The sequence below is a fragment of the Eptatretus burgeri genome, chromosome 14, assembly GCF_056783735.1.
Source record: "Eptatretus burgeri isolate ZD-2024b chromosome 14, Ebu_testis_v1, whole genome shotgun sequence".
NCBI classification, from domain to species: Eukaryota; Metazoa; Chordata; class Myxini; order Myxiniformes; family Myxinidae; genus Eptatretus; species Eptatretus burgeri.
Window position 1 is genome coordinate 27,015,052 of NC_140974.1, and position 12,483 is coordinate 27,027,534.

The 12,483-nt window shown below is 42.1% G+C and overlaps 1 protein-coding gene across 6 annotated transcripts in view; it reads left to right on the forward strand.

Annotated features, from left to right (window-relative positions):
* The window catches only part of LOC147012848 (LIM and senescent cell antigen-like-containing domain protein 1), a 98,358-nt gene that overhangs the window by 50,534 nt on the left and 35,341 nt on the right, over positions 1-12,483 (forward strand). For 4 of the 6 annotated variants that reach the window (XM_085854125.1, XM_085854126.1, XM_085854127.1 and 1 more), the window contains exons 2-5: positions 8,523-8,682; positions 8,790-8,856; positions 9,418-9,538; positions 9,683-9,832. In XM_085854125.1, coding sequence (XP_085710251.1) covers positions 8,523-8,682; positions 8,790-8,856; positions 9,418-9,538; positions 9,683-9,832 — 498 coding nt within the window. Of the gene's footprint in view, positions 1-6,105; positions 6,127-6,203; positions 6,315-8,522; positions 8,683-8,789; positions 8,857-9,417; positions 9,539-9,682; positions 9,833-12,483 lie in introns of those variants that run through there. The other 2 variants (XM_085854122.1, XM_085854124.1) reach the window with 2 other exon arrangements.

Consider the following 12,483-nt stretch of genomic DNA (forward strand, 5'->3'; position numbering starts at 1 on the left):
CACAGCATATAACACCACGAAAGAGCGAGACGAAGCAAGAATCCAGACATACAGTTCAAGAATATAACTTCCCAACAAATTGTCCATCAGTGGAGAAGTTACCTGCAGAGTAGTGACAACAAGACTGAACTCATTGAATTTCTGTTTCAGGAATGGCAACAACCACATTCAAGGTCATTATTGCAGTCAAAGCATGTTTGTAACCTCAAAGGAGAAGTGCATCAAAATTACTGACTCAGCAGTTGAAGATGTACCGGAGCTTTGCTGCCAGCAAGAAGAAGCAGACACGAGGGTACTGCTTCATGGAAAACACGCAAGTGACACCGGAAGTGCAGCTGTAATCTTTGTGGCGGACGACACAGATGTCTTCCTTTTGAGCATGGCGTTCTGTACACAAATTACTGCTCCTCTTTATCAGAAACGTGGGACTAAAACTCGCACACATTACATAGACATCACAGCTGTTGTCAACATGAATGAATCTGATGTCTCAGAGGCAGTTATTGGATTGCACGCTTTCACTGGTTGCGACTCCATCAGTGCCTTCGCAGGTTGTGGGAAAATGAAAGCATTCAAACTGGTCAAAGCAAATCAGAATTTCCAGAGTCTCTTTAAGGAGCTTGGCCAACAGTGGAGTCTTTCGTCTTCTCTTCAAGCTCGATTGGAACGTTTTGTTTGTGCCATGTATGATGCTACATCTGGAGATGCTTCAGTCAACGAGTTTCGGTACAAACTATTTGTTGCAAAGAAAGGTGAGAAAGAGTCCTACCAGTTACCGCCATGTGCAGATTGTCTTGGAAAACATGCACGGGGAGCAAATTATCAAACCGCGATTTGGAGACAGAGTTTGATGAACGATCCCAAGACGCCCAATCCTGCAGGCTATGGCTGGAAATTCGTTGGCGATGGTGATGACAGACACTTAGCCGTAGACTGGATGGATGGTGCACCGGCCCCGGACGCTGTTCTTGAGATGCTGTCCTGCAAATGTTGGAAGTCCTGTCGAGTTCCTCAATGTCCCTGTGCTGCAAATGGATTGAAGTGTTCTGACATTTGTAGTTTGAGCCCATGTGAAAACCAACCAATGAACGATGGTACAGACAGCGAAATGGAGTTGAGCAGCGAAGACTATTATGAAACTGAAGACTATTAGTTCAAATATTCCAAGATTGTGTACTTTCATTATTGTGTTTGAATAACAATAATAATGTGTTTGTCTTATAACATGCCTTATATTTTATATCTGTGTTGCTGTTACAGCTGCAACATTTGAAATCTGGATCAAATGATCAACTTGATGTCGAAAGCACATAATTACATATTTTCTATGATAGAATTAGTTTCCTATATATGTAAGGTGTCATTTATTGACAAGGTTCAAATTATATTAAGATCTATTCAAGGTACTGTTATTATAGTGCCTGAGTTGAAGTTTCTAATGTCGTTCTACATGTTGGAAGACACATTTGAGTGTAAAATAATGAGTTTTTATTTGTTATACTCATCCCAATCACCAGGGAGGAGCAACGTTTTGTCATCCGTTTCTTGGGAAGTGAGGATGTGAATCCCAGTGAAATCCAATGCAATATGGTGATGCATGCTTATCGCTGCAGCAGGTATACGACTGTGACAGGAAGTTTAAAAGTGGAGTGTCCAATGTGGCAGACGCTGCTCACACAGCCGACACACCAGAAATGGTTGCAGGAGTTGAGTGCGTGCTAAGGGAAAACTGTTGCATTACACTGGATGAAGTAGTCCCCAAATTGAACATTAGCCATGGTTCAGCACACCATATCATTCACAACGTGCTGGGGTTCCGCAAAGTGTCTGCAAGGTGGGTGCCTTGACAGCTAACACCCAAACTGAAAGTAGGGTGAGTGGACGCATGTGAAGATGTTATGAAACAGAAGTCGACACTTTCTTACAACGCATAGTGACTGGGGATGAAAGCTGGGTCCATTACATTCAGCCAGAAATGAAGAGGCCAGAGGAGGAACCACAGTCATCAGTGCATCATACTGTGATTTCCTTAAAAATCATCTGAAACCAGCAATCAGATCAAAACGTCGTGGACTACTCACTGCCGGTGTTTTGCTGCAGCATGATAATGCTCGGCCACATACTTCCCATGCTACAGTTGCAACAATCGATGATATTCATTTTGAGTGTCTTCCTCATCCACCCTACTCGCCAGACCTCGCCCCTTTGGATTACCACATCTCTGGGCCACTTAAAGAGACACTTGGTGGAACCACTTTCCGATCCGTTGAAGAGGTCCAAGAGGCGGTGCACGAATGCCTGCACAAGCAGGCAAAATATTTTTTTTATAGAAGAATCCAGGCCTTAGTAAAGCACTGGAAAAAAATGCAATGAACACAATGGAGATTATGTTGAAAAATAACAGTTGTTGCACATGTACATGCAAAAAACTATTTGTGAAAAATATTTCAAGGTTACTTTTTGACTGGCCCTCATATAATCACATATCAATATGTGTCTAACAAATCTGTAATATGTGCATCAATCACAATCGTGCAAGTGTATGTGTAAATCACGATTCATGTAGGTGTGTGCGTGTATACGCGCCGCTGCGACCAGTCATCATCTCCACTCGCGAGTCTCTTAGACTGAACGGAGCCTTCCCTGGTCCTGAAGCATCCATCTTCACACTGTCAAGGAACCATCACTCATAGACCAAGCTGTCTCTTATCCGTGCTGCATTTAAAGGAGCCTTCCCCAGTACTTAAGCATCCATCTTCACCCCAGCAAGGAACCACGACTCGTGGACCAAGCCTTCTCCTTATCTGTGCTCCATTTCCCCATCTGTCCCCAAAGTGGTGATGATATAGATCTGCATGACCTCCCAGGTGGCTTCCGGGGTACGCCCGGTCTCAGTGTCTTCCTTCTTGGTGTCATCCTTCCTTGATGGGATAGAGTCAGCAAAACCCAACAAGCCGTGAGGCAAGGCCACATCCAAAACTCATGTCTAGCGGTGCAACTCTGGGCGTTCCCCACGTGGCCCTCTGCCCCCATCAAAGCTGCCGCCCCTGACTCGGTTCTCGCTCCCATCAAAATCGTTGTATTTCACAAGGTCCTGGATCCCATGGAACTCGTTCCATGTGGGCGGAACTTGGCAAAAAGGGAGTCACCAAAGCTCAGGTTTTCGTTGTCAACATGATGGGATTGGCAAAGCCCAACAAGTCGCAAGGCCAGGTTGCTTCCCAAATGCATATTGATCAGCGTGATTCTGGGTACCACATGCTCAGCCCTCTGCCACACCAAATCTACCATCCTCGGCTTGGTTCTCACTTCCATCAGTCGTATTCGTTGTAGTCCTCGATCCCATAAAACTCTCATCCTCAATGACCAGGACTTTGCAAGAGGGAGTTCATCAAAGCTCAGGCCTTCCCTCCTGGCAGCACAGAGTCAACAAGTCCCACCAAGCTGCAGTGCCAGGCACGTTACAAACACATGTCGGATGGCAACTCGTGTGCATCTCGTCCCAACGAAGCTGCCGTTTTTGGCTCGGTCTTCACTGCTTTCAAAACTCATGGATTTGACGTGGCCCTTTCTGTCCCAGTCGAGAGGTAGTTTATTTGCCGCCTCCCCCTCGTGGCCGTTGGTGTGTTTGTGTGTGTCGTTGGTGGTTATCTCCATATGCGAGTTTCAGAATGTGGAAAAGAATCCTCCCAGGTGAGAGGACAAGATAGTTCTTATGTGATGGGTCCGGAAGCCGGTAATTCACATTTTTGATATATTTTGTCCCACACGTTAACAAGTGCGTGTTTGTTTGTCCTATAACTAATGAACTCTTAATTATCTATATTGGATGTGCTTGTTGAGTTTTTGCTACTTTTCTCGGTACTTAAAAGAACGATTGGGAACCCCAGTGTTATAACAAACTTCAGCAGATATTTTTTATCCAACATGTAACAGCACTTGTTACATGTATAAGCCGTCCTTCATTTCCTCCTTCCTTTTATTAACTTCCTCTTCTGTAATTTTTTTTTAAATTCTCACCATTGATTTCACATCACCTCTTAATGTGTTCGTGGGTTCTAATTGCCAAACCAATGCACTTTTGCTTTGTAATTATTTTTCTCATTTACAATGAAAGTCGTGAATCTTTTGTTTTTTGTTTTCTCCTGCGGGGGAAATGCCCTTGATTGGTTGTTCTGCGTATAGATTTATTACCTTAATGAACAATTATTTCATCACATTCAAACAATTGTTTAAGTGCAGTGTGATCTCTTATTTAACCAAGTTCTAGATATGTGAGGTAGTTTCCTGTTTGAATTATATTTTAAAAATACCTCGACATTTTATAGTTTGGACTCTCCATTAGTATGGATACAGTCCTGAAATGTAGAAGTACCACCTGATTGTGATGTTGATTGTACCACGTGATTGTGATGTGGCGTGGCGGGAGAGCATGTCATCATCCAGCATAAGCCAGTGCTGTTTGTTATATGCAGGAAGAAAAGGAGGGAAGTTAAGACCAGGGGTCGAAAGATGATTTGGTGTGGGGGAAGTACAGGGACAGCATCGCCGTAGAGTACAAGGAGAGGTTCAGGGTCAGGTATGAGGAACTTAGCGAAGAAGCCGGAGGTTTAGAGGAGGAGTGGAGGAAGTACAGAGAGGCATTTATTAGAATTGCAGAAGTTTTGTGTGGAAGGACATCAGGAAAGGGTATATCATCGATTTGGGGCAGAAATCGGGTGTGGTGGACAAAGAAAGTAGTGAAAGCAGTCAGGAAGAGGAAAGAGGTTTGGAAGAGGATGGAGAAGATCAAGGATAGAGAGGGACCAACTGGATGCAGGGTTGTTGCGCCTGTATGGGAAAAAGAAGAAAGCAGCAAGGAGAGCTGTGGATAAGGTGAGGAGTGTTACGGAAGAGGAGGTACATCACAAGTTGGAACAGGATGGTGGGAAGAAGATTATCTATAAATTGGCTCATGACAGGGATGAGGATGGTAGGCACATGAAAGGGACGGGCAGGCATTGCATATTCGTGCTGGGAGGCTAGTGACAGAGAGGTGGCCAGTATTGAAGGTATGGGAAGGATATTTCAAGTCTGAGCTGTTGATCTGGGGAGGAAACAGTGGCGAGCTGGGGCTTCTGTGTTCGGTGAGGATAAGTGGAGATCACGGAGGAGGAGGTGCGGACAACAGTAAAGAGCAAAGGGGGGGGGGGAGCTGCAGGTATTGACGAGGTGCGTACAGAGATGATAGTTGTTTCAGAAGGAGTTAGAATCAGTTGGACGAAGAGGCTGATGAATGTATGTTTGAGAGAGAGTTTGATTTTGGAGGACAGGGCTAATTGTGCCAAGATAGAGGAGGAGGGGTAATGTTAAAGAAGTTGGGGGAGTGGTGGGGGGGGGTGCAAAGGCATTATGCTGCTAAGTCATGTCATGAGGGTACTGGACAGCAGGATGGGTGGAGATGAAGATTGGTGAAGAACAACAGGGGTTGGGGGAGATGATGGAGGGGATGTTCACAGTGAGACAGATGGTGGAGAGGAGGTTGGGGTGCAAGGTGAAATGGCATTGGGATTTGTGGACTTGAAGAAAGCTTATGACACTGTCCTGTGAGAGATGGTGGCGGCGATGCTCGGATGGATGGGAGTGCCGGAAGCAGAAGTTAGGTTGGTGGAAAGGATGTACAAGGGAACAAAGGGAAGAGTTTTGGTTGGTCCTGGAATGTCGGAGGAGTTTAGTGTGAACATTGATATGAGGCAAGGAAGCTCTCTCAGCCCACTCATATTTATCATGGTGATGTGAACTGTTGAGCAGGAGGTTAAGCATGAAAGGTTTGCATTTGCTTCTGCGAAGTCAATTCTGGGGAGGATGTGGAATGTGGATGATCTGGATGTTGTGTCGGAGAGTAGCTGGGAGGCGCAGGAAGTACGAGGCATTGGGAGGGTGGGGGGAAAGCGGAAAGAGGCATTTGAGAAACCTGGGCTGAAGAAGAGTTTCGAGAAGGCTGACCTTATGTGGGTCATGTAGCAAAGAAAATAAATTAATGTCAGGTTCGAGGGGAAGGAGATCAGTTGGGGAAATAGTGAGTATCTGGGAGGAACAGTGTTCGGGGATGGTAAGTCAGAGACAGAAGTGTGGAAGAGGATTCAGGTGGGTGTGTATGCATGGACGAGGGTGCAGGGAGTAATGGCAGACAGAAATATATCAAGGTAATTGAAAGGGAAAGTTTTGGTGACTTGTATTATGCCAGCCTATCTTCACGGTCTTGAAACAGTGGCACTGGCAGAGAAACAGCAGAGGCTGCAGGTCTGTGAGAACAACTGGGTCAGGAGAATTGTGTAAGTGAAGAGGGTGGATAGAATGGGGATGGATGAATGAGGGAGGAGATTGGTGTGCAGATGAGCTTGTCGGTGAGATTGTAAAAAGTGGGCTGGGCACTTGGTGTGGATGGAGAAAGAGAGAATGGCAAAAAGAGCAGATAGGTTGAGGGAGCAAGGTAAGAAGAAAAGAGGTAGACCCTGGTTGAGATGAGAAGATTGTATGGGGAAGGATATCAATAAGGTCGGGGTGGTTGGAGAGTGGAGAGAGAGATGGCTGAGGATAGGGGGAAGTGGAGGATTATCATGGCCGAGGCAGGGCAGAAGCTTGGTACCGTTGGACTTCATCGCTTATAAAGGGAAGAGAAGGAAAAGAAGATTGTCCTGAACGCATTTGGACATTATAGAATAGGAAGCAGTGCGAACCTCAGAATGTGTTAATTCTTCATGATGACTGAATGAGTCCTCTCAGGATGATGCTTTTCTTTTTTGTGTGAAACAACTCGATTCTTCCGTTTCCTCTTTCCTGACTTTGTAACACCTGTTTTAAAAATATATATATTTCCTTGTTTGTTTGTTCCTGGTAAGAACAAGTGATTATAAACTTTCTTGCTGTGTGTTACTCAATGCACAATATATATATATATATATATATATATATATATATATATATATATATATATATATATATATATATATATATGTATATGTATATATATATATATATATATATATATATGTATATATATATATATATATATATATATATATATATATATATGTATATATATATATATATATATATATGTATATGTATATATATATATATATATATATATATATGTATATGTATATATATATATATATGTATATGTATATATGTATATGTATATATATATATATATATATATATATATATATATATATATATATGTATATATATATGTATATATATATGTATATATATATGTGTATATATATATATATATGTATATATATATATGTATATGTATATATATATATATGTATATATATATGTATATATATATGTATATATATATATATATATGTATGTATATATATGTATGTATATATATATGTATATATATGTATATATATATATATATATATATATATATATATATATATATATATATATATATATATATATATATATATATATATATATATATATATATATATATATATATATATATATATATATATGTATATATATATATATATATGTATATATATATATATATATATATATATATATATATATATATATATATATATATATATATATATATATATATATATATATATATAGACAAGACAAGCACTGAACTGGAAGTTAGAGGTTGCCCACACATAACAGACCTTCACCTTGATCTTGAAGGTTGCTTGTGCTGGTGGTCATCTATAAACCGATCATTAGCTGCCAGAAAACCATAGGGTCTCCTTGAATTGACCAGAGGACGAGTTCAACTCAGATTCCCATTTGCTCAGTTTGCATTTGCCTCTGTGAAGTGAACTTTTCGATACCGTTTCGGCACTTTTTTGCATGAGATAACTTTGGCAGTTCAGTGTGAACAAAGTTTATTTCAAACATGATCTAAGATTGCAAAGTTTACATTTGGCTAATTTCTTGTGCAATTCAAAATGGATCAATTACCATTTGACTTAGTCCAGCAGGGATCAAACTGCCTTATCTGGAGCTCATGGAAATGCATAATAGTAAATTTATTTTTCATTTATGACTGCCAGTAAAGCAGATAACCTACTGCACCGCAGCAAAGTCTTGTGGTCTCGATAGACAGGTAGAACGATGGATGAAATCGATGGGATGTTGATCGAGGCATGCCAAGAGCTGTGAGAAGGACGGAGAAGCTGAGTTTTTGGGCGTTAACCTGATTTTGCTCCGATGAAGGGTTAACGACCGAAATGTCAGCTTCTTGCTTCCCATGGTGGTTAGTACAGCTCAGTCAACATCCTGTTGATTACATCCATCATTCCAAACTGTGGTTACATTTGTTTTGCATGAAAGAAAGATTAAGAATGACAGAGAGATTTGTTCTTTTGTTTGTTTCATCTTTTGTCACCCACTCTCTTCCACTCCCTTGTTTATACAGTACTAAACAAATAGATAGCCCTTGTTGTTCATGTAGTTTGAATGATGTGCAGTTATGAGTATCATCATGTTGAATGATCAATCCGTGTCCTCAGCAACATGGCAACGGCTCTGGTGAATGCAGCGTGCGAGCGCTGCCGCACTAGTTTCGGTCCGACGGAGCGTATCGTGAACAGTAGTGGAGAGCTCTTCCACGAAGGTTGTTTTGTGTGTGCACAATGCTTCCAACAGTTCCCCGATGGCGTCTTTTATGAGGTGAGGAGACATTTAGTGAGTATAGAACTGTGCTGTCTTATTGTGATATTTATCCTGGTTTTATTTTTAACCTGTTCTTCCTTTTTGTCCACCCAACATTCCCTTAGTTTGAAGGCAGAAAGTATTGCGTTTATGACTTCCAGATGCTGTTTGCACCCACTTGTGGCCAATGTGGTATGTTTATTGAAAAACACTTTATAAGTCATGTACCTGTTTGACCAGTTGCTTGTTCTTACCAGTTGATGGAATGCCAACAGCTTGCAATGCCATACAGGTGTAGTGATTGTGATGTCTGTGAGAGGGCTTCATCAAATGGCGAATGTTCTGTCAATTCTTGTTCATTCTTCGCCCTACAACTCCATTAATTCCACTCAAAAAGCAAGAACAAATGAATAAAGCAAGGAAATTGAACATACCCTGGTGATGTCCCTGTACCTGCTCACTCATCTCATTCCCATCCCTCCCCCTTCTCCAACCCCCTAACCTCTCAATGGAATTAAGTCTATAAACTGTAAGATTGAATTTAATTAGTGTTAATAGAGTAAGTACAGGAATGATGGGCCATATGGTCTCCTTTGTCCAAGTTCCTTGTGCTGTATATCATTGTATATCATAGGCTGTTTCCACATGAAAGGGTGAACCAAGCTGCTAGTAATTGGTGATGTAATTTCAATATACATGTATTCAAAGTCAAAAAGTTAACAATATGATTTTGTGAACAATTATTGTGCACAGGAGAGTTTATTGTGGGCCGTGTGATCAAGGCCATGAATAACAGTTGGCACCCGGAGTGTTTCCGCTGCGATGTTTGCGACGAGTGCCTTGCTGACGTGGGTTTTGTAAAGAATGCTGGAAGGTTCGGATGCTTACAGCTCTTCCTTTCTCCCAAATTCCTGCCTTTTACTTCCTGCTCTTTCCTTTTGCATTTGCATCCAACGATGAGAACATGCTCTGATGGATATATTGCCTGTGACTTGCTGGTGGTATGCTTCTTGTGCAGACACCTCTGCCGGCCTTGCCACAACCGTGAAAAGGCAAAAGGTCTAGGCAAGTATGTATGCCAGAAGTGTCATGCCATCATTGATGGGCAGCCTTTGGTGTACCGTTCTGATCCATACCACCCAGATCACTTCAACTGCACCCACTGTGGGTAAGTGCATCCTGGATGCATCCTTGTGACCATCATTCCATCCTTCCAAGTGCAATGTTTGTCCAAGGATTTCATTGTGAAATTGTTTTTGATATAGTTATCTCCTGGAGTGTATTGTATTGTCCTCTAGGAAATGACATAATAGTGACAATCTTGATAATAATATATAATAATACTCAGAAAGTGCGTGGTTGACCAAAATAAACCCCCTCCCCACTGTCTTTCACCTGCCGCAACCTGTCCCGATCGACCGGGGGCCCCAGTCTCTGTGGAGTGCGACATTTCAATTTTCGTGTCACGGTCGTCTGAAATCTGCTGCGGTGAACAACTACGATCGACATTGACTGAAATCTGCTCTCATGCAGGTCTACAATGTACTTGTAACACTTGCTCCTAAAAGGGAACCCCAAACGCTCAGACCACCTCGACACTAATCTATCCCTTGATACCATACAAAAGAGATACGATGAGTCTTTTTCCGATTTCCAAATTATAAAGTGGGTAAATTTGCAATTAAAAGACGAAATCTTCTTTTTAACGATTAGCCGTGACATCTCAATCTCACCATGAAGGTGTGCACCACTTACGTATTGTTTACAAGTTACATCGCAGTACGATTGAACTCAAACAGCAAATAATTTTCGAATTTCTACAAATATGCCGAGTTGATGTGTCCTTGGTGCTTGTATAGTACTACAAACCGAGATGGTTTCATGCTACACCAATGGTCGAAAAATCCGAGGGTTGCCAGAAATTGGACGAGGTTTGTCTGAAATACCCGAGCGTGGATCGGGCCAACAAAATGTTCACATTTGTGCTCAGAACATGTTACATTGCACTGTTATGAAACAACAGAGATGGCTAGATCTTCAGTTTATCCACCACAATTGAGAGAGAATGCCATACCCACGACTAAGTGGAAGAAACAGCCGTCACTCAAAACTTTAACACTATCTCTACCCAGCAACGGGTACGTGTACATGGGCGATTTGAACATTGAATCAAAACCTGTTGGCATTCCCTGTCAGTTAGCACAAGGACACCGGAAAAATAATTATCTGTTATCAACACAAATTTCTACAAAGTAAATGTACCATCATCTATTTATCGTGGAGAGAAAATATGTATGTATCGTATCATCATCTACTCCTACGAGAGGATTTGACCAAGGATGCTTAAACTTTCAGGGATCGCCCCCCCCCCCCCACTTCACTACAATCCTCTCACAATCCCCTCCACCATCCCCACTAACATCCTCTCACAATCCCCTCCACCATCCCCACTAATATCCCCTCACAATCCCCTCCACCACATCCCCAATAACATCCTCTCACAATCCCCTCTCCACCATCCCCACTAATATCCTCTCAATCCCCTCCACCATCCCCACTAATATCCTCTCACAATCCCCTCCACCATCCCCACTAATATCCTCTCACAATCCCCTCCACCATCCCCACTAATATCCTCTCACAATCCCCCTCCACCATCCCCTCACATCCCCTCCTCTACCTCCACAATCCCCCTACAATCCCCTCCACCATCCCCCCAACCATCCCTCACAATCCCCTCCACTATCCCCCCACAACATCCACCCACAATCCCACACCCCATCCACCATCGTCTTCCCTCCACTGGGGAACGACATCGACACCTAACGGACACAATGGTGGGACACGGCACGGACACAAATGGCATCCAGGAAAAGCATGAAACGGGACGATCCCGTAACATGCAGTACAAGACACCTGGTCAGCCTGCAACTGTGATACAAAGCATTTGTCGCCTATTTTGTCTACGGTGTCTGAGTGTGCCTGGGCCTTGCCCGTGCTGTCGGGTTATGATGGGTATTTCTGCTTGAGTAATATATAAACCGATTTATCAATCAATACAAAATCACTCCCTTGTAAACTGCTAATTGAACGGAAAGTCAAACTCTACCGAGCTGAAGTGATCATGTGACCTGTGGTTTCATCTTCAGGAACTCTTCCACCTTCTTCCTCTGAATTGCTCGCATAAGACTCAACAATTGGGCTCCACAATTACCCCGAAAGCGTTTCCATCACTAATTTTGTTCCCAACTGTTTCTTCAAAATCCCACTGATCAGTTTCAACATTCTGAGAACTTTTAGAGTTGCTAATGACAATTGAATCAGTATTTGAATTCGAGCTCAACATGCAGTGTTTCTCAATGTAAACTGCCATTCGGATCAAGGCGGGTTCAAAGTGTGACGTCACTGGTGAAATGAAAAATATCGACATTCGGGCCTTGTTTCGACACTGTGAATGGCAAAAAAAATTCAAAAATCTAGCCCTTAAAATTAGACAGTGATTAAAGATTCTCAATGGTTTTCAGAAAAAAAAAATACAAATTACATTTGGTTTCCCCCTTAAGGGAGTGGAAAGGGAGTGTTTTTATATATTTACTAGCATAACCCGCGCTCTGCGCGACATGTTGGGGTGGGTGTGTTTGAGAAAGGAACTGATGCAGAGTATCAGTAGTAATTTTACTTTAATGCAGTAAGTGGAATACGATTTCACTTTCAGAACCATTTTATTTACTTTTTTTTGTACCATGCACCTCATATGGTCTTTGAGATAATGTAAGCCGAATATCACGTTACTCGAGCGCAGAACAAAGTCGAAGATAG